At 52.9% G+C, this 21,535-nt stretch overlaps 1 protein-coding gene across 2 annotated transcripts; it reads left to right on the forward strand.

Moving 5' to 3' along the window:
* Window positions 1-3,466: 3,466 nt before the first annotated feature.
* STRA8 (stimulated by retinoic acid 8) lies at window positions 3,467-21,524 on the forward strand. Of its 2 annotated transcripts, XM_008258146.5 has the most exons (9): window positions 3,467-3,577; window positions 6,772-6,963; window positions 9,684-9,759; window positions 10,193-10,277; window positions 14,440-14,658; window positions 15,485-15,758; window positions 18,526-18,599; window positions 20,855-20,966; window positions 21,292-21,524. In XM_008258146.5, exons 2-9 carry the CDS (start codon window positions 6,778-6,780, stop codon window positions 21,361-21,363), a joined length of 1,098 nt encoding a protein of 365 aa, XP_008256368.2. In that variant the 5' UTR covers window positions 3,467-3,577; window positions 6,772-6,777; the 3' UTR covers window positions 21,364-21,524. The 2 variants fall into 2 exon arrangements, with proteins under 2 accessions (XP_008256368.2, XP_069927437.1); XM_070071336.2 differs by lacking the exon at window positions 14,440-14,658.
* The last annotated feature ends 11 nt before the right edge of the window (window positions 21,525-21,535 follow it).

Raw genomic sequence — 21,535 nt, forward strand, 5'->3', positions numbered from 1 at the left:
AGGATTGCTTTCAGGAGTAGGTTTAAACGTAAGTATTTTCAGGGGACCCAAAGACTCAGAACATAGAAGTTTTTGTCTACAGGTTTACGGTGTCAAGAATCAACTTTGTCAGTATTTGTAAAACTCTACATTTAGAAGCACTTTCACATACATTAAAATCCTTAAAATGGACATTGTTAAATCAGATCCCTTGGGAGTTGATGCTGTGTTGTGATGACAGGCCGTGAGCCTGCTCCCCATAAGAAAATCTTCCTGTATTCCCAGGCTTTCCCGGGAGCCAATGTCTGGTCATGTGCAAAGGACATGGTGGGAAAAACTGTCTAGGATTGGTCTCAGGCTTATCTTTTTTCTTTTTTTTAAAAAAAGATTTATCTGTTTATTTGAAAGACAGAGTTACACAGAGGCAGAGACAGACAGAGAGAGGGTGAGAGGTCTTCCATCCACTGGTTCACTCCCCAAATGGTCACAATGGTTAGAGCTGAGCTTATCTGAAGCCAAGAGCCTGGAGTTTCTTCCAGGTTCCCTACGTAGATGCAGGGGCCCAAGGACTGGGACATCTTCCTCTGCTTTCAAAGCACATTAGCAGGGAGCAGGATCAGAAGTGGAGCAGCCAAGATTCGAACAGGCACCAATATGGGATGCCAGCACTGAAGGTGGCTGCTTTACCTACTATGCCACAGCATCGGCCCCTCTCAGACTCATCTTGACAGAAGTGCTGGGAGCCTTCACTAGCGTCAGAGAGTTCACCCTCTTTTGTGTCCCTGCCTTTAGGAGCCACTGCCCACAAACCTCAGTTAAAGCTGAGAGTCTTCTGTTCAGGAAATTATAAAATCATAAACATTTCTCTCTGGCCTAAGGTAGTAGATATTTATTGAATGAAATGCCCACAAGGCATGGAAAGCAGAGGACCACAGAGAACCTTTAGTGCCCACACCTTGGGAAAGTCCCTGGCCCTCTGTGACCATGGTTTTCCCATCTATAGCATGAAAAAGACCCTTCATAGCATTGTCCACAAGGATGAGAAACACAGTATTCTCAACATATGACCCGGCCCTCCCCTTTTGTTTGAAGGATGAAAAGATGATAAACTCTGAGGCCCGTACCCTTTATCACATGAACTAGACAGAAACCACAAGGAGCACAGGTTCATAGGCTGCTCCTCCAACTGGAAAGTCGGAGTTGAGGGGCACAGAACAGAGGTGGCCATCCTGGGTTGGTCTAAAATGCAGGGCTCTTGGAAAGTTTCCTCCTGGTGAGACAGATGCTAAGATGCACCTTGGGAGAGGGAACACTCTTAAACTAGAAGAGGAAGAAGAGTGTTTCATAGTAGAATCCATCCTACCATGGTGGGGGTAGGTAGGGCAGAGGGACAATAATTCAGGACAAGATCTATGTTACTGTATGGCAGGGGGTATACACATTTTAAATAGTTATTTATTTGAAAGGCAGTGCATGGGGCTGGCATTGTGGTGTAGCAAGTAATTGGGCCCTGCACCCACACGGGAGACCCGGATTAAGCTCTTGGCTCCTTGGCCTCAGCCTGACCCAGCCCTGGTCATTGTGGCCATTTGGGGAGTGAACCAGCAGATGGAAGATCTGTGTGTGTGTGTGTGTGTGTGTGTGTGTGTGTGTGTTTCCACTCTGCCTTTCAAACAAATAAATAAATGTTTAACAAAAAAAAAAAAAAAAAGAAAGAAAAAAGAAAAGAAAAGAAAAGAAAAGAAAAGAAAAGAAAGAAGGATAGGGTGACAGAGAGAGATCTTCCATTTGCTGGTTGACTCCTAAATGGGTGTAATGGCCAGGGCTGGTCTAGGCTGAAGCCAACAGCCAGGTCTCCATCCTGGTCTCCCGCATGGATAATAGGGGCTGAAGTACTTGGGTTATCTTCCACTGCTCTCCCAGGCACATTAGCAGGAGCTGGAGCAGAAGTGGAAGAACTGAGACTGAAACCAGTGCTTTTATGGGATGCTGGGGTCATAAGCAGCAGCCTCACCGCGTGCCATAGTGCTGGTCCTAGATTGGGGTATATTCTTAGGGCAGCTCTGCTGGGAGGAACGGGTCACAGGGTGACAGTGTGTTGTATGTCGCTGGGGAGAACTGTGATTCTATCCAGAGCTGGTGAGAGGCCACCAGGGTTCACCACCGTGCCTTCTGCCTTGTGCCTGTGACAGGTTGGTTGACTGAAGGTGGCCAGATCTTTATTTAAAATCAAGAAATCAGGCTGCTGCAGCGAACTCTCTTAGTAACACTCCACTCAGGACTGCATTTCCCCTGAGTGCAGATCTGCCCCCCTGGGAGACACCCATCCCTCCGGGGAGGCAGATGTGTGTGCAGTAGTGGTTGAGGCGGGAGGGGCGGGGGTGACCACATGAAAAGTGGGGACTGGGAGGAGGTGCGTTTGCAGCTCTCTGCACAGAGCTCCATGGAGCCCTGACAACGCGGGGCTCGCACTATGCACTATCCCTCAGGGGGGCAGGACTGGGAGAGAGGACTCTGGGTGGGGGAGGCAGTGGAAGGGGGGGGCGAGAAGTTCCTCAGGGCGCAGAGACCCTGTGCAAGGCTGCCTCAGCCTATGAGCCCACCCTCCTCTAGGCCGTTTGGGGGTGCAGTAATTTTCTCTTGAGAAAACAAATTGATGCCTATTGGATGCTTTTTCCATGACAGGTGGTTTTGGTTTTTGTTTTGCACATAGTGCATCATTTTAATGTAACCGTCCACCAAAATCCTTTCAAAGGCGAGAGTCCGGGACTCGCTGATGTGACATTTAAGCAGCGTCTCGGGCACGGCTGTGATCCTGGAGCAGGATCCGAACCCCGGGCCCCAGGCGCTTCTGCGTGACCTCCGAGTGACCCCGGCCCTGAGGTGAGGCGGCTCAGCTCAGGGGAGGCCACGGCCAGGGGGCGCCTGGCGCCTCGCGACTCCTCTCCTCAGCCTCGGGGCCCGGCGCTCCTCAGAGCCTCATTCCGGCATCTCCTCAGCACAGGCTGGCGGGCCGCCGACGGAATGGCCGCCGGCTTCCCACTGCCCCGCTTCCCCCATATCGGCCCTTTGGCATCTCTGCAGCCCCTTGAGGCCCTCCTCCATTGCTTCCCGACTTCATTAAAACGCAACTGCCCTCTCGTCGTCCGCGAGTCTTTCCCGCCTAAATTTTTTTTTTTTTTTTTTTTTTTTTTTTTTTTTTTTTTTTTTTTTTGCTCAGGGAGCCTGGTCCTCTGGCTCCTGTATCGAGAGTGTCCTCTCTAACCGCCGGGACAACCCTGCAAGGCATACGGCATCGTGGGCTCCCCGGCGGGAGAGGTGAGGGGGTCAGGCCGGCCCTGCCTGGCTCGCTCGCTGCCCCTTCATGTTGCCTGGGGACAACGTGCTACAGTTCCTTCCTCAGGCGCACACGCCCACTGGCCCGGCCCTGCGCATCCCCATTGGCTGTGGGCGGCCGGAGACAGGGCTCTGATTGGTTGCCGCTGGGTGCCGAGGTGCCAGGCGGGTTTTCTGCCTGGAGCTCCCCACAGGGGCGCGCGCGCGGTCCGGGGGTGACCGCGGTCGGGGCTCGTGCACGGGTGTCCAGCTCCTTCCGTGTGTGAGTAGCCCCTAAACTCTGCCCTCGGGCTGCTCTCCAGAAAGGGGCGCCCGTGGGTGTGTGAGCGTGCGCGCCTTCGCGAGTGGAGGCTTTGCAAGGCACGCCAACGGTGGGCATTCAGATCTGGGTTCGAATCGGAGTCTGTGCAAGTCGCCGCGACTCGGGACGGTCTGGAGAAAGCCTGTGGCTTTGTGTTTTCCTAGCCTGATCTGCACAGAGTTACAGGCAGTGGCCTCGGGGTTGCAATGCCGCCGCGTGGCCCGGTGTGTTCCGTGTTTGCCCAGGGGTTGCTGAGGAGAATGGGTTTCGAAGGCTTTGGAGAGGGAAGCTTAAACATGACTGGAAGTTTCTCTGAAACCTGAGGTTAGATCATATATATTTTTTAAGGCTAGGAAGTTGTTGGTTTGGGGGTTTTTCTTTTGCTTTGCTGTAGAGATAAGAAATAATGCAAAAATGGCGTAGGACTGCGTGGGTCTACGCAAGATGCCATTTTACTCAGTGCAACGGTCTTCTAACTCTGTGCGGCTGAAAGGGAGGTTCTGCTCGCCCAGGTGACCGCCCGGAACCCCCGAGGTTTTTGGGGGAGGGGGGCGAGTACAGAGCCGTGACCATCCCGAATTGCCTAGCGTTATCCGGGCTCCCGTCTCCGGCAGGACGCGTGGGCTTTGCACAGAGAAAGTGCTCGCTACACACCAGTCCGCGGAGCTGCAGCCCCCAGAATTCCTTGAGAGGCTCCGTGGCCGGTTCTGTCCGAACAGGAGCAGCGCGTGCCCCGGATGCTCACCGGATCGTGCCCCTGACCTTTGAAGAGGGAAACACTTTAGACTGCAGGCTAGGAATTTTCACCTCCTTTATGCAAAAATTTGAGACCTAGTGACTTACCCAGTGCCACACGGCTGGCTAACGTACAGTTACGTACAGTTAGGTGATGACCAGCTCTCAGCCAGACCATAATCCTGTGTGCCTTTCTCTGCACCAGCTCACACGCTGGCCACATGCCATCTGTGAGCATGCCCCAGCGTCAGCCCACCCCCCATCCCCCCTCCCCCACCCCAGCCTGGCCCGGAGTTCTTAAGACTGACTTCCTTCAAGCTGCTAGCCTACACCCCTGCATCCCGGTGCCTCTGCCCATCCCTGTGCCTTGGAGATTTGTCTGAGTGGTCCAGGGCCCTAGTGGCTGTAGTCTAGGAGAAGCCATCAAGACAGGGAGTGTTTGAGTGGCCCACTTATGCTTGACGTGGTACTGCACCCTTGGCGAGACACCTCTGATACTTGGTACACAGATCTCGACCAAGGATCTTGCTAATTGATCGCAAAACAAGGTTAAATTAGAGACCAGGTCTCTAATTTAGAGGATGTGGAACTTACTCTGGGCTTGGAAAGACAAGTTGGTTCCAGATGGGTAGAAAGAGGGGGTGAGAGGCAGAGAGTGGTGGCATGACAGGTGGCAGGAAAAACACTGTGCTGTGAATCAGAGGTTGAGCGGGAGGGTAACAGTTTCTTATGTTAAAGAATAGAAGTGACAGGAAGGGGACATTGGGAGATTCTGAGCTTTCAAGGCTATTAGAATGTAGACTTGCAGGCCCTCGGGGTAGGGTTCCAGGCTCTGTGCTGTCTAATTCCCATACTGCTGGCACGGTCTCTTTAACACACTGCACCTGCAGAGGGCTTCTAGGAGAAAAGATTTTGTTTATTTTTTTTATCTATTTATTTGAGAGGGAGGGAGGGAGGGAGGGAGGGAGGCTTGAGCCTAGCCCAGCCCCAGCTATTGTGGCCATTTGGAGAGTGAACCAGCAGGTAGAAGATCTCTGTATCTGTCTCTCTGATGTAGCCAAACTACAGAAGAACTTGTTTGATTTTAAATATCCTCCCCCTAAATGCTTATATATTTATTCATTTGAAAGGCAGAGTTTCAGAGAGATGAAGAGAGGGAGAAAGAGAGCGAGAGAAAGCCAAAGGCCAGGAACTTCATTCTGGTCTCCCAAGTGGGTGGCAGGGGCCCAAGCACTTGGGCCATCTTCCACTGCCTCCCTAGGCACTCAGCGGGTAGCTGGATCAGAAGTGGAGAGCCATTCATGAGAGCAGAGCCCTGCTGGCCTGAGCACCTCATCTCTTAACACTGTTACAGTGGCGGTTTTGGAGGGGATGTTGAAACCGTAGCATCCTGACGTTTTCAACAGTCCCCCTGGGTGACTGACATACATCCTCTGGCCAAGGCCAAGCATTGTTCCTGTACCAAGGGCTGAGCCCAGGCAAGAGCAGACCCAGCAGAACCCACTGTTCTCGTTCATCCGGGGCTCCCACATTGAGTGTCTATCAAGGCCGACTCTGTGCTAGGCACCAGGGTCTAGGGATCACAAAGACGCAGCCCCTCTGTTCAAAGACTTGGCAAGGCGGTGGGGAGAAGTTCTCCTCAGGGGCAGGGGAGGGGCGGTGAGCACCCAATTGAGAGCACCCCTGGCTCAGGGGAGAGACCCCTGGTCTCTGTCTCTTGTTAACACTCTTGCACATCAGTCCCAGAGCCGCCACACCTAGGGAAGAGCTGGTTTGTAAGCTCAGAGGTGACAAAGGACGACACAGTGACCATCTTCAGAACCCACCAGGAACTTGGCTGTGAGGGGTCAGGTGACTTCTCGCTCTCACAGGTGGCAGGTGCACTCGCTTCCTTTCTGTCCTTGGAATGTGTGACATATACACGAAAAGTTCAGGAATCTAAGGTGTCCACCCTGATGGTTTTTTTTTTTTTTCATATGTACACACCTTTGTCACCACTCCCCAGAGCAAAGGGAGGCATATTCTGAAGGTAGGAAAGGCCTCCCAGGGCGGGACAGTTCAGATTCATCTTTGAACAGACAGAAACACGGGATCTCAGGGCACGGCTGCTCGCCCGGGCCACAGAAATGAACAGCTGTCTGGTGAGTATCTTCAAAGCTCTGGATTCTTCCAGAGGTCAGCGCCAGTGCCCAAAGCCCAATATGGGCGGCTCGTGCCTTATTTCGAGAGTTGAGCCTCAATAACAGATACTGTGTCATCCGCGACTGATCCTGGTTCTGTTATTGATCGTATTCATTGGTTTGGGGTCCTTGGCTTGGGAGGGGTAGCACCTTTCCACCTGCTTCAATCTGCCTTCCTTTTTCTTTAATCTTGTATCTCTTATTAGGGCACAAACGGAAAATCATAATATTACATTGCAGCTCACCATGGAGGCCCCCGGAGAAGGCAGCAGCCCCAGTGCCATAGTGACACCCCAGGCGCCAGCGCTGCCGTTGCAGACTCGAGTGGCCCGGAGACGCCTGTCCCAGGCCCGCCACCGAGCCACCCTGGCGGGACTGTTCAGCAGCCTCAGGAAGGCGGTTTACGCCCAGTCTGACCTCACGGCCTCTAAGGTAGGGGGACCTGGCTGGGGGGCAGAGAGGTTTCTACATTGCTGCTTTTATAGCGGTGCTGACGCCCTCCTGAGGAACTGTGGAGTGAGACAAAGCCTGGCCAGTAGCTGTGCCCCACCCCGGGGGGCTGGAGCCTGGATGTGGTCAGTGGTCAGCCGTGGACGCCTCCTGGAGCTGTGTTGGGAGCCCCAGCACCAATTCCGCATGGACATCAAAGGACGCCTCGCCTATAACCGTGTAAAGGACGCAGTATTGTCGTTTGTGTCTTAAAACGTTCCTGTCGCTATTCTCCAGTGTGCTACCTCCTTTGCTCCCCACACTCGGTGCGTATCAGCCCCGAGTTACACATCAGGAGACGGAGGCCCTGGGAGTTGAAAGCGCTTCCCGTGATTGGCATTGCCAGGAAACAGCCTGGAACCAGGGCGGCTTCTGCGCTCTCCTGACCCCATGGGAGGGACAAACCCAGGATTTTGCACAAAGATAGGATTTGTTCTACAAGAGTAAGAAGGTCTTACTAGGTCCCTAGGGTTGCCCAGGCAATATACTGGACACTGAGTGGCATCCTCTATGGTGGAAGGGGGGAGCAAGCTCCCTTGGGCCTTTTGCCTAAGGGCACCAATCCCATTCATAAGGGCTCTGCCCTCGGGTCTTTATCACCTCCCCAAAGGCCCCGCCTCCTCATACCATTACATTTCAACAAAGAAATTTGGCAGGAGGGGTGATGGTGACATCATAAACATTCAGACCGTAGCACCCTAGAACAAGCCCAAGATTCTGGTGGGTGGGTGCTGTGGTGTAGTAGGTAAAGCTGCCACCTGCAGTACCTGGCCCAAGTCCTTGGGCCCCTGCACGTGCGTGGGAATCCCAGAAGAAGCTTCTGGCTCCTGGCTTCAGATTGGCCTAGCTCCGGCCGTTGCAGCTATTTGGGGAGTGAACCAGCAGATGGAAGACCTGTCTCTCTTTCTTGCTCTCCCTTTCTGCCTCTGCCTCTCTGTAAATCTGCCTTTTAAGTAAATAAATAAGCAAACAAGCAAAAAGAAACAAAAGATTCTGGCAAGTTCGTCCCTGATTCCAAGCCCTCGCTGACCCAATGGACAGCATTCTCCTGAGCTCCAGGGCTAGGGACAGCAGGATGTGCAGGAGCGTGGGGTGGAAAGTGCTTTAAAAGGAACAGTCAGAGATCCTTTTGTATTACTGGGGTTGGGGGGAGAGGGGGAGGGAGAGGGAGGGGGGAGGGGAGGAGGGGGAGGGGGAGAGAAAATGCTACCGCCCGTGGCTGTTTTTCCTTCCCCTTTGGGTCTATAGTGTTCCAGCTCCCCCAAACCTCCTGAAATTTCAGGCAGCAGCCAGAATTCATAGGAAGCCAGAAAGGCACGACCCGGGCTGCCTCCCCCTAGCAGCCCCACGCTCAGGCCACATCTCACTGAGCGAGGTCTGCCTCTCCTGGCCTCCTGGCCTTCCCCCCTCATGCAGTTAGCTCTGCCTTTGGGATGCTCTGCCCACGTCAGGGCTCCTCTCGGCCCACTCTGCCCAGCTGTCCCACTCCAAGCCGTCTTCTTGACCCTCCCATTGGCGTCCCCCACCCCCCACACCTTGTATGCTTCCCCAGCATTCGCTTCTACCGCATCTCAGCACTGACGTAACTCTGCCTTTCCTGTCTTCCCCGGTAGATGTCGGCGCCCTGAGAGCAGGGACTATCTGTGCACGGGGTCCCAAGGCTCATCTCACAGCCTCACCCTTACACAGGCTGAGACCTGGTCCTAACTGCCCACAGGTCGCAGTGGTCAGCCCAGGAAATAGGGGTGCTTCTCCTCTTATAATCTAATCCTGCGGTTACCATTTATCATTTTGACTTTAATGATGTTACATAGTAGCAGGAAGGAGGGAAGGGGAGAAGGAAGGAAGAGGGGGGAGTGAGAGGGATTAGAGAGAGGGAGAGGAAAGGGCAGAGATTCAGAATTCGAGTGGACAGCATTTTTTTAAAAAACATTTATTAATTTGAAAGGCAGAGTGACAGAGAGAAAGACAGAGATCTTCCATCCACTGGGTCACTTCCCAAACGGTTGCAATGGCTAGGGTTGGGCCAGGCTGAAGCCAGGAGCCTGGAGCTCCATCTGGGTCTCCCAGTGGGAGGCAGAGACCCAAGCACTTTGGTCATCTTCTGCTTTCCCAGGCACATCAGCAGGGAGCTGGATCGGAAGTGGAGCAGCTGGGACTCGAACCAGCAATCATATGTGATAGTGGAGGTGCAGGCAGGAGCTTAACTACGCTGCACCACAATGCTGGCCCCACGTTGACAGCAGTTGATAAGATTTCATAACATGTGGAATATATGCATTTGGCAACACATACATATATGTAATGAGAATCAGTTTCATAGTAACCAACCAGTTGCACACTGAGACAGCCTGGAGTTGACATCTCTCTGGCGGGGGCTCCTTAGTGTCCCCCCTTCCACCTTCCAGCAGCCTGCCAGGTGTTTAACTTTCTACAGCGCTAGACGTCAGCTTGATTGCTTTCGAATACTTGGGTTTGTCTGTGAAAATCCACCTCTAGCGTATAAAGTCACCTCCTTGCTATCCATTGCACTGAGAAGGTGAGGGACTGTGACTACGTATGGAAGAGCATGGCCTCAGCCCAAGGGAGTGGTTCCAGGTCCCCCAAAACCAGTCTCTGCCCTGAAAGGCTGATCTTCTCGCATTGAACGCCTCTGTTCCCAGTGGCAGGTCCTGAATCAGGCGAAGAATCATATTCAGGAACTGGAGCACACCCTGGACAGTTTGCTGAAGCAGAAAAGTAAGAGACCCCTCCCCGGAGAAGGCCGGTTGGGTTTTTCTATGAAACATGGGGAGATTGGTTACACTGAGTCCACAGTGCTGTGTGCCCAGCACTGTGCTTGATCTAAGATGGAGACTGATGCTCTGTCGTTGGGGAGTCTCCAGCCAGGCAGGATGGGCAGGAGTCACCAGACTGTGAGTTTGGTGAGCTCCTTCATGGGAAGCTGAGGAAGGCACCTGATCTCTGGAGAGGCCAGAGAGGAAGGGGGACTGGGCAGCCGTGGTGCCAGCCCTCAGACAGCGGAGAAGTGCACGCTAGGCTCTGGACTTCTGAACACTGAACCGAGGGAGCCTGTACCCCACGCATGATCTCCCCAGGCCAGAGAGGCAGGAGAGACTCAAGAGAGGCACGGAACTTCCCGTTGTCAATCTTGCCTTTGATTCCTCCACAGACTCCTTCAACCTGAAGGATGAGCACGCAAGCACCTTAGAGGAGGTCAAGGAAGAATATGCCAGGATATACTCTGCAAATGACAGGTAAGACCCCACAGGCGCCATGAGCGGGGGCCCCGTCACTGTGCACCCGCCGCCTGGATGCTGGGTTACAGCCACTCGTCCTCCCCTCACAGGCCTGTGCTGCGTGCACGTGGTCCTGTTCTCTCTGATCCTAATAACGCGCATTGCCCACCCCCTTATAAACATGGTCCATGCTTATTATAGAAGATGTAGAAAATCCAGAAAAGCCTGGAAAGATATCAGCTCATCAATAAGAAAAGCAATGAATTTTGAAAGATATCCATCTTGTTTTTTCAAAGAAATTACATGATAGCATTCATGTATTGTAGCTTTTTCTTTATGTATTGTTAAAGGCTTGTTTATTTATTTGAAAGGCAGAGTGACACAGAGACAGAGAAAGAGAGATCTTTCATTTGCTTTCATGCACTTCCCAAATGGCTGCAATGTCCAGGACTGGACAGGCCAAAGCCAGGAGCCTGGAACTCTGAGTCTCCCTTATGGGGGCAAGGATCCAAACTCTCGGGCCAGCCTCTGCTGCCTTCTGGGGAGCATTAGCAGGGAGCTGGATCAGAAGAGGAGCAGCCGGGACTCAGACCTGTGTTTGTATGGAACGCCGGCATGGGAGGTGGTCACTTGACCCACTGTGCCATAACACAAGCCCTTCTTTATGTATTTTTTAAAAAAAAACTCAACAAATGACTTTATTGGAGGATGCGTATTAACATCGGAAAAATATAACTCTCATTCTACTTTCTGAACTGCACAGAGACCTTAGAAAAGCCAAATTAGACTTCAGAGAAGAGAAGGAGCCCCAGCACACACAGGGTCATAGAGGCATCCGAACTTTGAAAGAGAATCTGAATTGAGAACTGTCATTCTAACACTTTCGTGAACTGTACCTCTCGTGGATGTGATGTGTGTGTGTGTGTGTGTGTGTGTGTCTGTTACTCTGCTCTTAAAGGCAGGAGTGGCCCTGTGCTGCCTCTGCATACTGCAGTGCTGCGTGACAGCAACCTGGACCTGGACAGTGGCCGGGTTTGCCATCCCCCGAGGCCCCTGGGCTTGTCCGGCTCTAACGGTGTGGTTTACACCCAGGCTGGGCTCTGTTGAGACAGAGAGTACAAGCCGTACCCACCCTGCTCTGGGTAGGGTGATATCGTTTCTGAATGTTTTTGGTAGGGTCATTTTTTTAAATAATTACTTTTTATTTGAAAGGCAGAGTGACAGAGGAAGAGGCAGAGACAGAGAGATAGATCCTCCATCTGTTGGTTCACTCCCCAAATGGCCACATCAGTCAAAGTTGAGACAGAAATTCCTTTCAGGTCTCCCACGCGGGTGGCAAGGGGCCCAAGTACTCGGGCCATCCTCTGCTGCTTTCCCAGGCACATTAGCAAGGAGCTGGGCCTGAAGTGGAGCAGCTGGCACTTGAACTGGCACTTGTCTAGGGTGCCAGCATGCGATGGCTTAACCCAGTTTGCCACAACACTGGCCATGGTGGGGTCACTCTTGACTTTTCTTTTCTATACTTTTTGGTGTCTCCTCCCACCCTTTTTTATTTTTTAATTTGAGAGGCTGAGACACAGAGAACTCCCATCCACTGAGTCACTTATGAATTGCCCTCAGTGGTTGCAGCTGGGCCACCCCTAAACTTGGAGCCAGGACCTCAATCCAGATATCCCATGTGGGTGGCAGGGACCCAACTGCCTGGGTTCTTACCACTACCTCCCAGGGTTGCTGGAAACCAGAGCCAGAGCTGGGGCTTGAGATCAAACACGTCAACATGGGATGCGGGCACCTTAACTGCTGAGCTAAATAACTGCTCCTGTATCTTCCAGAGTTTAAGACAATGAATGTTATTATATCCTAAGAGAAATAATCAGGAAAAAATATTAAACGATTAAAAGTTAATGGGGCTGGTGCTGTGGTGTGGCAGGTAAAGCTGCCACTTCCAGTGCTGGCATCCCACATGGGCACCAGTTTGAGTCCAACTGCTCCACTTCCGATCCAGCTCTCTGCTATGGCCTGGGAAAGCAGTGGAAGATGGCCCCTGCACCTGTGTGGGAGACCTGGAGGAAACTGCTGGCTCCTGGCTTTGGATCGGCTCAGTTCTGGCCATTGCAGCCATTTGGGGAGTGAATCAGCGGATGGAAGACCTTTCTCTCTGCCTCTGCCTCTCTGTAACTCTGTCTTTCAAATAAATAAATAAATCTTTTTTTTTAAAAAAAGTTAAGTAAAATTTACATTGTAGATAATGTGAAAATACAGAAAATAATTACCTATCATCTCACTTCATACAGACAGCTTTAAACCATTGTAGTCACAGAATGGAGGAGGGAGGGAGGTGAAAGAGGAATCTTCAAAAAGTCCATGGAAATGCTTATTACACAAAAACCATGTGTGTATTTCTTTTTTCACTTTCACTTTTTTTTTTTTCATTTTCTAGGTTTTGGTGTTTTTTTGTGTGTGTGTGTGTTTTTGTTTTTGTTTTTGGTTTTTTTTTTTTTTTTGACAGGCAGAGTGGACAGTCAGAGAGAGAGAGACAGAGAGAAAGGTCTTCCTTTGCCGTTGGTTCACCCTCCAATGGCCGCCGCGGCCAGCGCGCTGCGGCCGGCACACCCCACTGATCCAATGGCAGGAGCCAGGTACTTATCCTGGTATCCCATGGGGTACAGGGCCCAAGCACTTGGGCCATCCTCCACTGCACTCCCTGGCCACAGCAGAGAGCTGGCCTGGAAGAGGGGCAACCGGGACAGAATCCGGTGCCCCGACCGGGACTAGAACCCGGTGTGCTGGCGCCGCAAGGCGGAGGATTAGCCTAGTGAGCCGCGGCGCCGGCCCCATGTGTGTATTTCAAAACTTTCTTGCACCAAGATAAACTTATCTTTTAATGCCATTTTCCACAAACTTTCTACTATGTGGTAAGTGTACATGGCAGTATGTTGGTACTTATGTTTTAAAAATCAGCCTTGGGGGCTGGTGTTATGGCATAGCAGGTTAAGTCACCGCCTGTGATACTGGCTTCCCACCCATTCTGAGATTTATTTAGCTGTTTGTTTGAAAGGCAGATCATCAGAGAGAGAGGGAGAGAGACAGATCTTCCATCCACTGATTCACTCCCCAGATGGCCACAACAACTGGCACTGAGCCAGGCTGAAGCCAGGGATCAGGAACTCCACCCTGGTCTCCCACAAGAGTAGCAGGGACCCAAGCACTTGGGCCACTCTTACTTGCTTTCCCAGGCACTTTAGCAGGAGGCTGGATGGGAAGTGGACTAGCCGGGACTCGAACTGGCACTCCGATATGGGCAGCTGATGTTGTAGCGTGGCTTAACCCACTGCACTGTGCCACAACATCAGTCCCTGTTTAATCATCTTAAAAGCAGTTTTTGAAGAGCAGAATTTGAAAAGGTTGCTGAGTCCAACTTACCCGTTTCCAAAAATAAAGATAGAGCTGTTGGTTTAAGCCTAAGTACGCCATGGTTTTTCATGTTATTAGAAAGAGGACTTAAGATTTTCTGCATTTCCAGTTGTTCACTGCCAGTAGATGAAAGTACAAGCACTATTGATTTGTGTATTTACCTTTCATTTTACAGCTCTGCTGCTACGTTCTAGCTCTCAGTCCTAGTTCTTGGTTCTAGTCACGTGTTTACAGATTCTTTGGGATTTCCATGTATTTGTCTACAGATAAGGACGGTTTTACTTCTTCCTTTATAACCTGCATTCCTTTTATTTCTTTTGTTTGCCTTATGAGACGGGCTAGAATCTCCAGTACGATTCTTAATATCCGCGAGACTGGGCACCCTTGTCTTGTTCCTGCTCTCAGGGGAGAAGCAGCTGTTTTCCCATTAGATGGGGTGGTAGGTGCAGGGCTCTGTAGCTGCCCTTCACCATTGCGGAAGCTGCTGAGTTCTTAATCATCAGTAACGTTGGGTTTTTTTCCTGCATCGACTGAGACGATCATATGGTTTTTCTTCTTTAGTCAATTTGGTAATTACCGTTGGCATTCAAATGTTGAACCAGCCACCTGGATAAAGCCTTTGGTCTTGAAGTATTCTCCCTTTGTGATCTATAGAGCGGGGTTATATATATTATTGTTAACACTGAGTTAAGAATTCCTATGTATGTTCGTGAGCAGTATCACTCTGCCATTGTCTCGGTTTCGCCCCAAACCTGGTCCCAAACAGCTTTGCTCAGAATGGCTCCTTTCTCTGGTGCCCAACTGAGGTGGCCGGGAAAGATGTTAAAGAGGAGGAAGCAGTGGAAGAAGAGGACCAAGAGGAGGAGGAGGAGGAGGAAGAAGAAGAAGAAGAGAAGGGAGAAGAAGAGGAGGAAGAGGAGGAGAAAAAAGTGGAGTTCTTGCACCCCCCTGACACCGTGTCTCCAGATCTCATGGAATTTGAACGGTGTGAACAGCCGGGTGGGCGGGGGTGTGCACCCACGGAGCTCCCGTGGGGAAGGGGCAGGATGGGGTGTGATTCAGACCAGACCCTGATTCTTGGATGCTCCAGAGTTTGCATAGAGGAGGGGCTTGGGGTGGGATTGGCACAGGGGCTAGGGAATCAGTCTTGAAGCTACAGTTGATTAGCATATATGCTGTTTGTACTGAGACTGGGTGTTCAGTTGGGATGCGTTGAGGGGCACTTGATGGTGATTTTGAGGGCTAACCATCACCCCCTACACACACACACACACACACACACACAGGCGTGGGCCCCACAACTCTGCTTTCAGCAGCTTCATTGATCTCATAGCAACAAAGGAGGTGAATGACTGGCTTGGACTTCCTTTGCCATCACCTTCTCCACAGACACAAGACCCCTCGGTAGCAATGTTGGCGTCCAACATTGGTGGCCCAACAGAAGGACTCTCACTCCATAACTGAGCCTGGCCTGCAGGTCCCAGATCAGTCTGGGAATTATATCACGCTGGCACATTTGTGACCCCGGAACGTTAAGGACTTTTTCCCATAGAGCAAAGAGCTGACCAGCCATGCCTCTCATCTACAGAGCAGAGAGTTTCATGGGGCAGGGAACTGGGAGGACGGGCAGCACGAACCCACGTGCGTCACTGCCCCTAAGATGGCATCAGCCCTTCCATGGTCTGGTGAGTGAGGCTGGCTACTAGTAGGCCACGGAGCCGTGGCAAGGACTGCATGCTGTGGACCGTGCCACGAAGGCTGTCTCGGGGATCCGGCGTCAGGTCTGAGACCGGGCACCCCTTGTGTTCCAGGTATCTCAGCTTTTACAAGCAGACCATGGACCTTCTGACTGTGAATGGGATCATCGCCCCACAGGACGTGACGCTGCCCGTGGTCTCTGCCGCCATCTCCCACCTGTGGCAGACCTTCTCCGAGGAGAGGAAGGCCAGCATCCTGCAGGCCTGGATGCAGAAGCAGAGTGATCTCCCGGACCCGCAGGGGGCCTACCAGGGGCTACTCTGTGTCCAGGACAGTGGAGTGGACAGCCAGGAGGCCACCTTCTCCCTGATCTCCACCCCGGAGGAGGTGAGCAGAGCACAGGCGGCCTGTGGGGTGCACGGAGAGAACTGCATCTCCTCAGCCCAGGTGTGCCAGGGCTCGGCTGGGGCCGTGCGGCGAGGCCAAGGGCTGTTTGGGTTCTGGCTCGCACAGCAGCTTTCTGATTTGTCGCAGCGTCGCCTCCATGACCACTGCGTAGCATTCCTTTCCCTCCTGTTGGTCTCCTGGCCTTTCAGCGGGGAGGGTAGAACAGGCTTTGAAGACAGCACCCGCTGGGATTCTCTGGGCTGTGACTTCTTGTCAGGCAGCCTTCTGCGGGTGACTGGGTCCTTAGATGTACTGCTCGCACCAGGGAGGCCCCGCTGGATTCGGGCTCTTCCCTTTTGTCTGCTCTGCTCACTTCTTGTCCTTGCTTCCTCGCTCTGCCTCACCCACCCCGAGGCTGTGGCAAGGCAGCTGCAGCAACCGAGCTGTCACTCTTAGCCTGCGAAGGCTCTTGAGAGTCAAGTAAGAATTTTTCCAGAAACTTCCACCATCCCTCTCCTCCCCTCTCCTTGGCCAGAACTGGCCAGATTGCCATGAGCTGAAGACTGGCAATCAAGAGAGAATCGGGACTGGTGCTGTGGCACAGAAGGGTAAGCCTCCAACTGCAGTGCTGGCATCCCATGTGGGCGCCGGTTCAAGTCCCAGCTGCTCCACTTCCGATCCAGCTCCCTGCTAATGCACCTGGGAAAGCAGCAGAGGATGGCTGAAGTCCTTGGGCCCCTGCATCCATGGGGGAGACCTGGAAGAAACTCCTGGCTCCTGGCTTCAGTCTGACCTAGCCCTGGCCATTGCAGCCATTTGGGGAGTAAAACACCAGATGGAAGATCCTCCTCTCCTTCTCCCTCTCCCTCTCCCTCTCCCTCTCCCTCTCCCTCTCCCTCTCCCTCTCCCTCTCCCTCTCCCTCTCCCTCTCCCCCTCTCCCTCCCCCTTCTCCCCCTCCCTCCTCTCCCTCTCCCCTCTCCCCCTCTCATCCTCTCCCCCCTCCCCTTCTCCCCTACTCTCCCTCTCCCCCTCTCCTTTTCCTCTCCCTTTCGCTGTAAAGTCTTTGAGCCAGAGAGCTTCCAAATGCCAGGAGCCAGGCGCTTCACCCCAATGTGGGTGCAGAGTCCCAGGTACTTGGGCCATCTCCCACTGCTTTCTCAGGTGAATTAGCAGGGAGCTGGATTGGAAGTGGAGCAGCCAGGACTCAAATCAGCTCCCGTATGGAACACTGGCATTGTAAATAGTGACTTAACCTGCTGTGCCACAACCTTGGCCCCTAGAATTTGAGATATTCTTATACTAAAAAATTATTCATTCTTCTTCTGAAATTTGATTAAGCATTCTGTATTTTCAGTGGCTAAATCTGACAATCTCAAGGATAAACCGTGTTGCTGTATAATAGTTAATGTTGCTTTACAAATTAAGGGAAAGTAGGATGAAAAACTCCCTATGAAGCAAGGCTCCACACTTGGAAACACATTGTCATTGCCAGTATTGGGTGATATGATTGGCTATGCCTAGGGGACTGACTGAAGACAAACAGTTCAATACGTCAACAATGGCTGTCTCTGGATATAATTGTTTCTTCATGATTCTTATTCCCTTTACCTATTTCTCCTATTCTCAAACTTTCCACAGTGAACACTGACCTCTTTTGTAAAGCAGATAATACTCAATAGTAGTTGCTTCACGGGTATTATCTTAATCCTTCCAAGGGCCCTATGCGTAGGCAGGGTTGTCTCAGTCTGTTTTGTGCTACTACAGCTGAATTTTTTTTAAAATTTTTTTAATTTTTTTTTTTGACAGGCAGAGTGGACAGTGAGAGAGACAGAGAGAAAGGTCTTCCTTTGCCTTTGGTTCACCCTCCAATGGCCGCCGCGGCCGGCGCACTGCGCTGATCCGATGGCAGGAGCCAGGAGCCAGGTGCTTTTCCTGTTCTCCCATGGGGTGCAGGGCCCAAGCACCTGGGCCATCCTCCACTGCACTCCCTGGCCACAGCAGAGAGCTGGCCTGGAAGAGGGGCAACCAGGACAGAATCCGGCGCCCCGACACTACAGCTGAATTTGAGACTGGTCATTTTTAATGGGCAGAAATGTGTTGACCTACAGTACCGGAGACTGGGGAGTTCAAGATCAAGGAGCTCTGTCAAGCCAGGGCTTCCTGCTCCATTATCACATGAAGGAAGGCAGGCGAGAACCCACTGTAGCAGCACATTTTTCAAGGACAGAACCCTCCTGGCCTAATCGCCTCTCAAAAGCCCCACTTCGTAATGAAGTCACGCTAACAGTTGAATTCCACGTGAGGTTTGGAGAGGCCGATCCTCAAATCGAGGGGGGTTTGAGAGGTGAAGTACTTGTATGAGGTCTCACAGACAGCAGCAGGCCGGAAGCCGGGCCCCTGCAGCTGAGCCCCAGAACCCCTTAAAGTCTGCATTCAGTTCCCTTGGCGTGAAACTCCACGCATCCTGAACTTCAACAGTCCCTGCACTTTGGAGGGTCTAGACAAGCCCTTCCTAGCTGGACACTGCTGCTCTGGCCATTGTATCTGACACCTGGGCTCCACCTTCCTAAAAAAGAGACGTGGTCCCCAGGGGTCCCCAGTGCTCCCCACCCCCCGCCACCTCTGAGACTGGCAGTTGAGTGGAATCCGAGTTGGAGCCCCAGCTTTGACCTGCATGCCCTAAAAAGGGGGAGCACTTCTGTCTGCCCCAGCAGCCGAGAGCAAGACTGCGCTTTCTGGCACATCAACGTCTTCACTTTCTTTCAGATCCTTTTTGAAGACGTCTTTGATCTGACAAACTTCCTGGACAACAATGAGGCTCCAAATGCATACAGCCCCAGGTGGGAAATGGGGACATGAGACAGCATGTGCACGGGTGTGAGTGTGCTGGTGAATGGATGTGAGAATGTGTGTGCATGCATGTGAGTGTACGAGAACATGTGTGCAAGTGGGTGTGGGTGTGAGAATGATGTGTGCACATATGGAGAACATGTGTACATGTGGGAAGTGTGTGCATGCGAGCGCGTGCATACATGAGTGCATGAGACCATGTGTGCAAGTGTGTGGGTGTGAAAACATGTGTGCATGTGGGAAGTGTGTGCATGCATGTGGGTGTGTGAGAACATGTGTGCCTGTGTGCACCCCCACTTGGGTATTGGGAACCTTTCCTCTGCTGCTCCCAATGGGCACAAAATCCAGTGGGCATTCTTGGGGATACACATTTTTTCCTGGGATTGAAAGTGGGCTGCTCCTGGAATTATGCCAGTGCAGGGAGTGATGGCACCTGGGGGGATGGCCTCATACTAGAAAAGTCTCCCACCCTGGCCCGCTCAGCTTAAGGCTGTGGAATGCACTCGCACTTTGCACCGTTTTCTTGGGCTGTCCTAGTCTTGCTTCTCCTGCTTGGGGCTGCTATGTTCCTGCTGAAAATCCGTTCATGCAGCAAATACCTTGGGCTGGGTGGCTTCGGAAGCACAAAGCCCTCTCCCAGTTCTGGAGCCTGGGGATGTCTAGGCAGACCCAAGTCTGGGGAGGGCCTGCCCCTGTAGAGGAGGGCCTCTCAGTCTAACCTCCCTGGCAGGAGGAAGGGACAGGCACTTCTCCGGGGCCTCTTCCATGAGGGCACTGACCCCACTCCAGAGGATTCTGCCCTCGGGACCTGACCTCAAAGGCCCCCTCCTCCTACAACATCACCTTGGGGGTTACGCTCCAGCACATGAATTTGGGGGAACACAGGTCCTCAGCACCCAGGGCCAGGCAGCCTGTGGGCCGGCCTGAACAGTCCACCAGATAGGGCCCTGGGACTCAAAGAACCCGGGCCAGCATGGAAACAGGGTGTGCCCTGAGCTAGAGGGGAAGCTGCCTTTGTCGGTGCTGATGGGAACGGATCAGCAGGGACGGGGAAGGGGACAGCCAACCCCGGGAAGTAGAAAGACATAAAACAGGACCTGAGGGGGTTTGCTAAAACCAGCCACAGCTCGACTAAATGTGCACCCCAAAGAGACATTTCCCCAGAGGAAATTTAAGAGGGGTGCTCCCTGGCTACTTTGCTTGAAAGTAAAGGGTCTTGGGCCCTTGGGATACCACCTGGTCTGGGGCCATGGCTGACGGGAGGCCTTGGCGTGTTGCTTCCCTGCCGTGGGCGTGAGCGTGACCCTCACAAGCAGTGTCCTCTCCGTGGAGCGGTGGCCCCGGGAGGCCCTGCAGCCCTCAGCCAAGTCAGGCACCTGCACACGTTCCTCTATCCCCTGCCTCCCAGCGGGTGTCGTGGAGAAGCAGGGCTGACAGAGGCAGGCTTTGTCCCCTCCGAGGCGACCTCCCGAGTGACTCAGCGCCTCTCAGCTGTGTGTGGAGTTTCACTTGGCTGAAACTGGCTGGAATATTCCTATTTCTCCCCCAGGCTTGGGCTGCAAGACGGCTTTGCCCGGCCCTTCCAAAGTGCACTTGCCATGCAGTATTTGGAACTCCTCACCCTGATGATGGAACACACAAACCACCTATTAAAATTCTTTCCCCACTGTCCCGGGAAAAGGCAGGACTTGAGGCCAAAGGAAGAAGCCCCATCAAAATGCCTGCGGTCCCTCACCACGCATGGCCTCTTGGCTCTCAGGCCCCCTTGTCCTAGGCTTCTGCCCTCGTCCTGGGAGGGCAGTGGGAAAGGAGCCTGCAACACGCACCTGCGTTCTGCACTGAGCCGGGGCCCCTCGTGGGCCTAACTCAGAATGTGCACTTGTGATCCCTAAGCTGCCTCAAGCGGCTGCAGGTGTACCCAAAACAGTGGGACACTGCTGGAGAAAGCTCACTTCGAGGGGTCCAGGAGCGCTCGTTCCCTCGTCCCGTGGGCCGCAGCTCGGACTGGCACAGGAGCCAGCCTCCCCATGGTTGCTTTTCCAGAAGGTTCTAGATGTGCCCTTTGAGTAGAGGCATCACAGATCTTTCCAGGAAAGCCGAGGGCTGTCTTCTGAGAACTCAGCCGGGTGCTTAAAGGCACTTGGTCCATACTGTAATCCAAATACTGGGGGGCAGGGGGGGGTTGCCAAGCAGAGACGAGAGGCGCTCGAGCCCTCTAAACCTTGGCTGTTTCTTCTGTTTTCAGTTCAGTGCTTGACGGCTACGACCCAGCCGATGCCGGGGAGAAGTTTCAGCTCTACGTGCAGATCATCGACTTCTTTAAGGGCCTCTGTGGTGCTAACACCGAGCTAAAACAGGTAGTACTGACTGAAGTGTAGTGAGACCCTCGCCCGCCTCCCTGAGGATGGCGTACAGGGGGCCCTGGCCACATCTGACCCCTCCACTGCACAAGCAGCACCGGGCAGGGACATCCCTGGATGGTCACCTTCACTTCAGCCAGGGAAGTGGCTGGTAACTGCCACTCACCCACACTGCCTGGCATCAAGAGGAGCGGGTTGCATGGGTGCATCGCGAGCCCTTGGGGGGAGACCCGAATGGAAACTTCCCGAGTCCAGCTGTCCCGCCTGGTGGCCCTCGGCACTCTCAAATGAACACGTGAACCTCTGCCTCTCTGTTTTGCAGGAACAGGACCCTTCTGTTGACGATGATGTGAACATGTTGCGGTGCATGGAGACCTTCGACGACGATTTGTAGAGGGGCTGGGAGGGGACGGGGCGGAAGGAGGCTGAACCGTGTCCAAGTTTGCATGCTGGCGGCCAAGGCTGCACCTGCCTCCACGTCCCGGGACTCTCGGGCGTGTGCCGCCCCAGAGGCATGTTGATGGTTTGCGTTTCTGGTTATTATAAAATGTTTAAGTGAAGCATGG

Source organism: Oryctolagus cuniculus, chromosome 3 (assembly GCF_051225735.1).
Source record: "Oryctolagus cuniculus isolate XC-2025 breed Fujian yellow rabbit chromosome 3, ASM5122573v1, whole genome shotgun sequence".
Classification (NCBI taxonomy): Eukaryota; Metazoa; Chordata; class Mammalia; order Lagomorpha; family Leporidae; genus Oryctolagus; species Oryctolagus cuniculus.

Coding starts and splice junctions, on each gene's coding strand:
- STRA8 (XM_008258146.5), top strand. CDS start 6,778: ATGGAGGCCCCCGGAGAAGGCAGCAGCCCCAGTGCCATAGTGACACCC. Junction 10,278..14,439: donor ATATACTCTGCAAATGACAG/GTAAGACCCCAC, acceptor GGTCCCAAACAG/CTTTGCTCAGAATGGCTCCT. Junction 15,759..18,525: donor TGATCTCCACCCCGGAGGAG/GTGAGCAGAGCA, acceptor ACTTTCTTTCAG/ATCCTTTTTGAAGACGTCTT.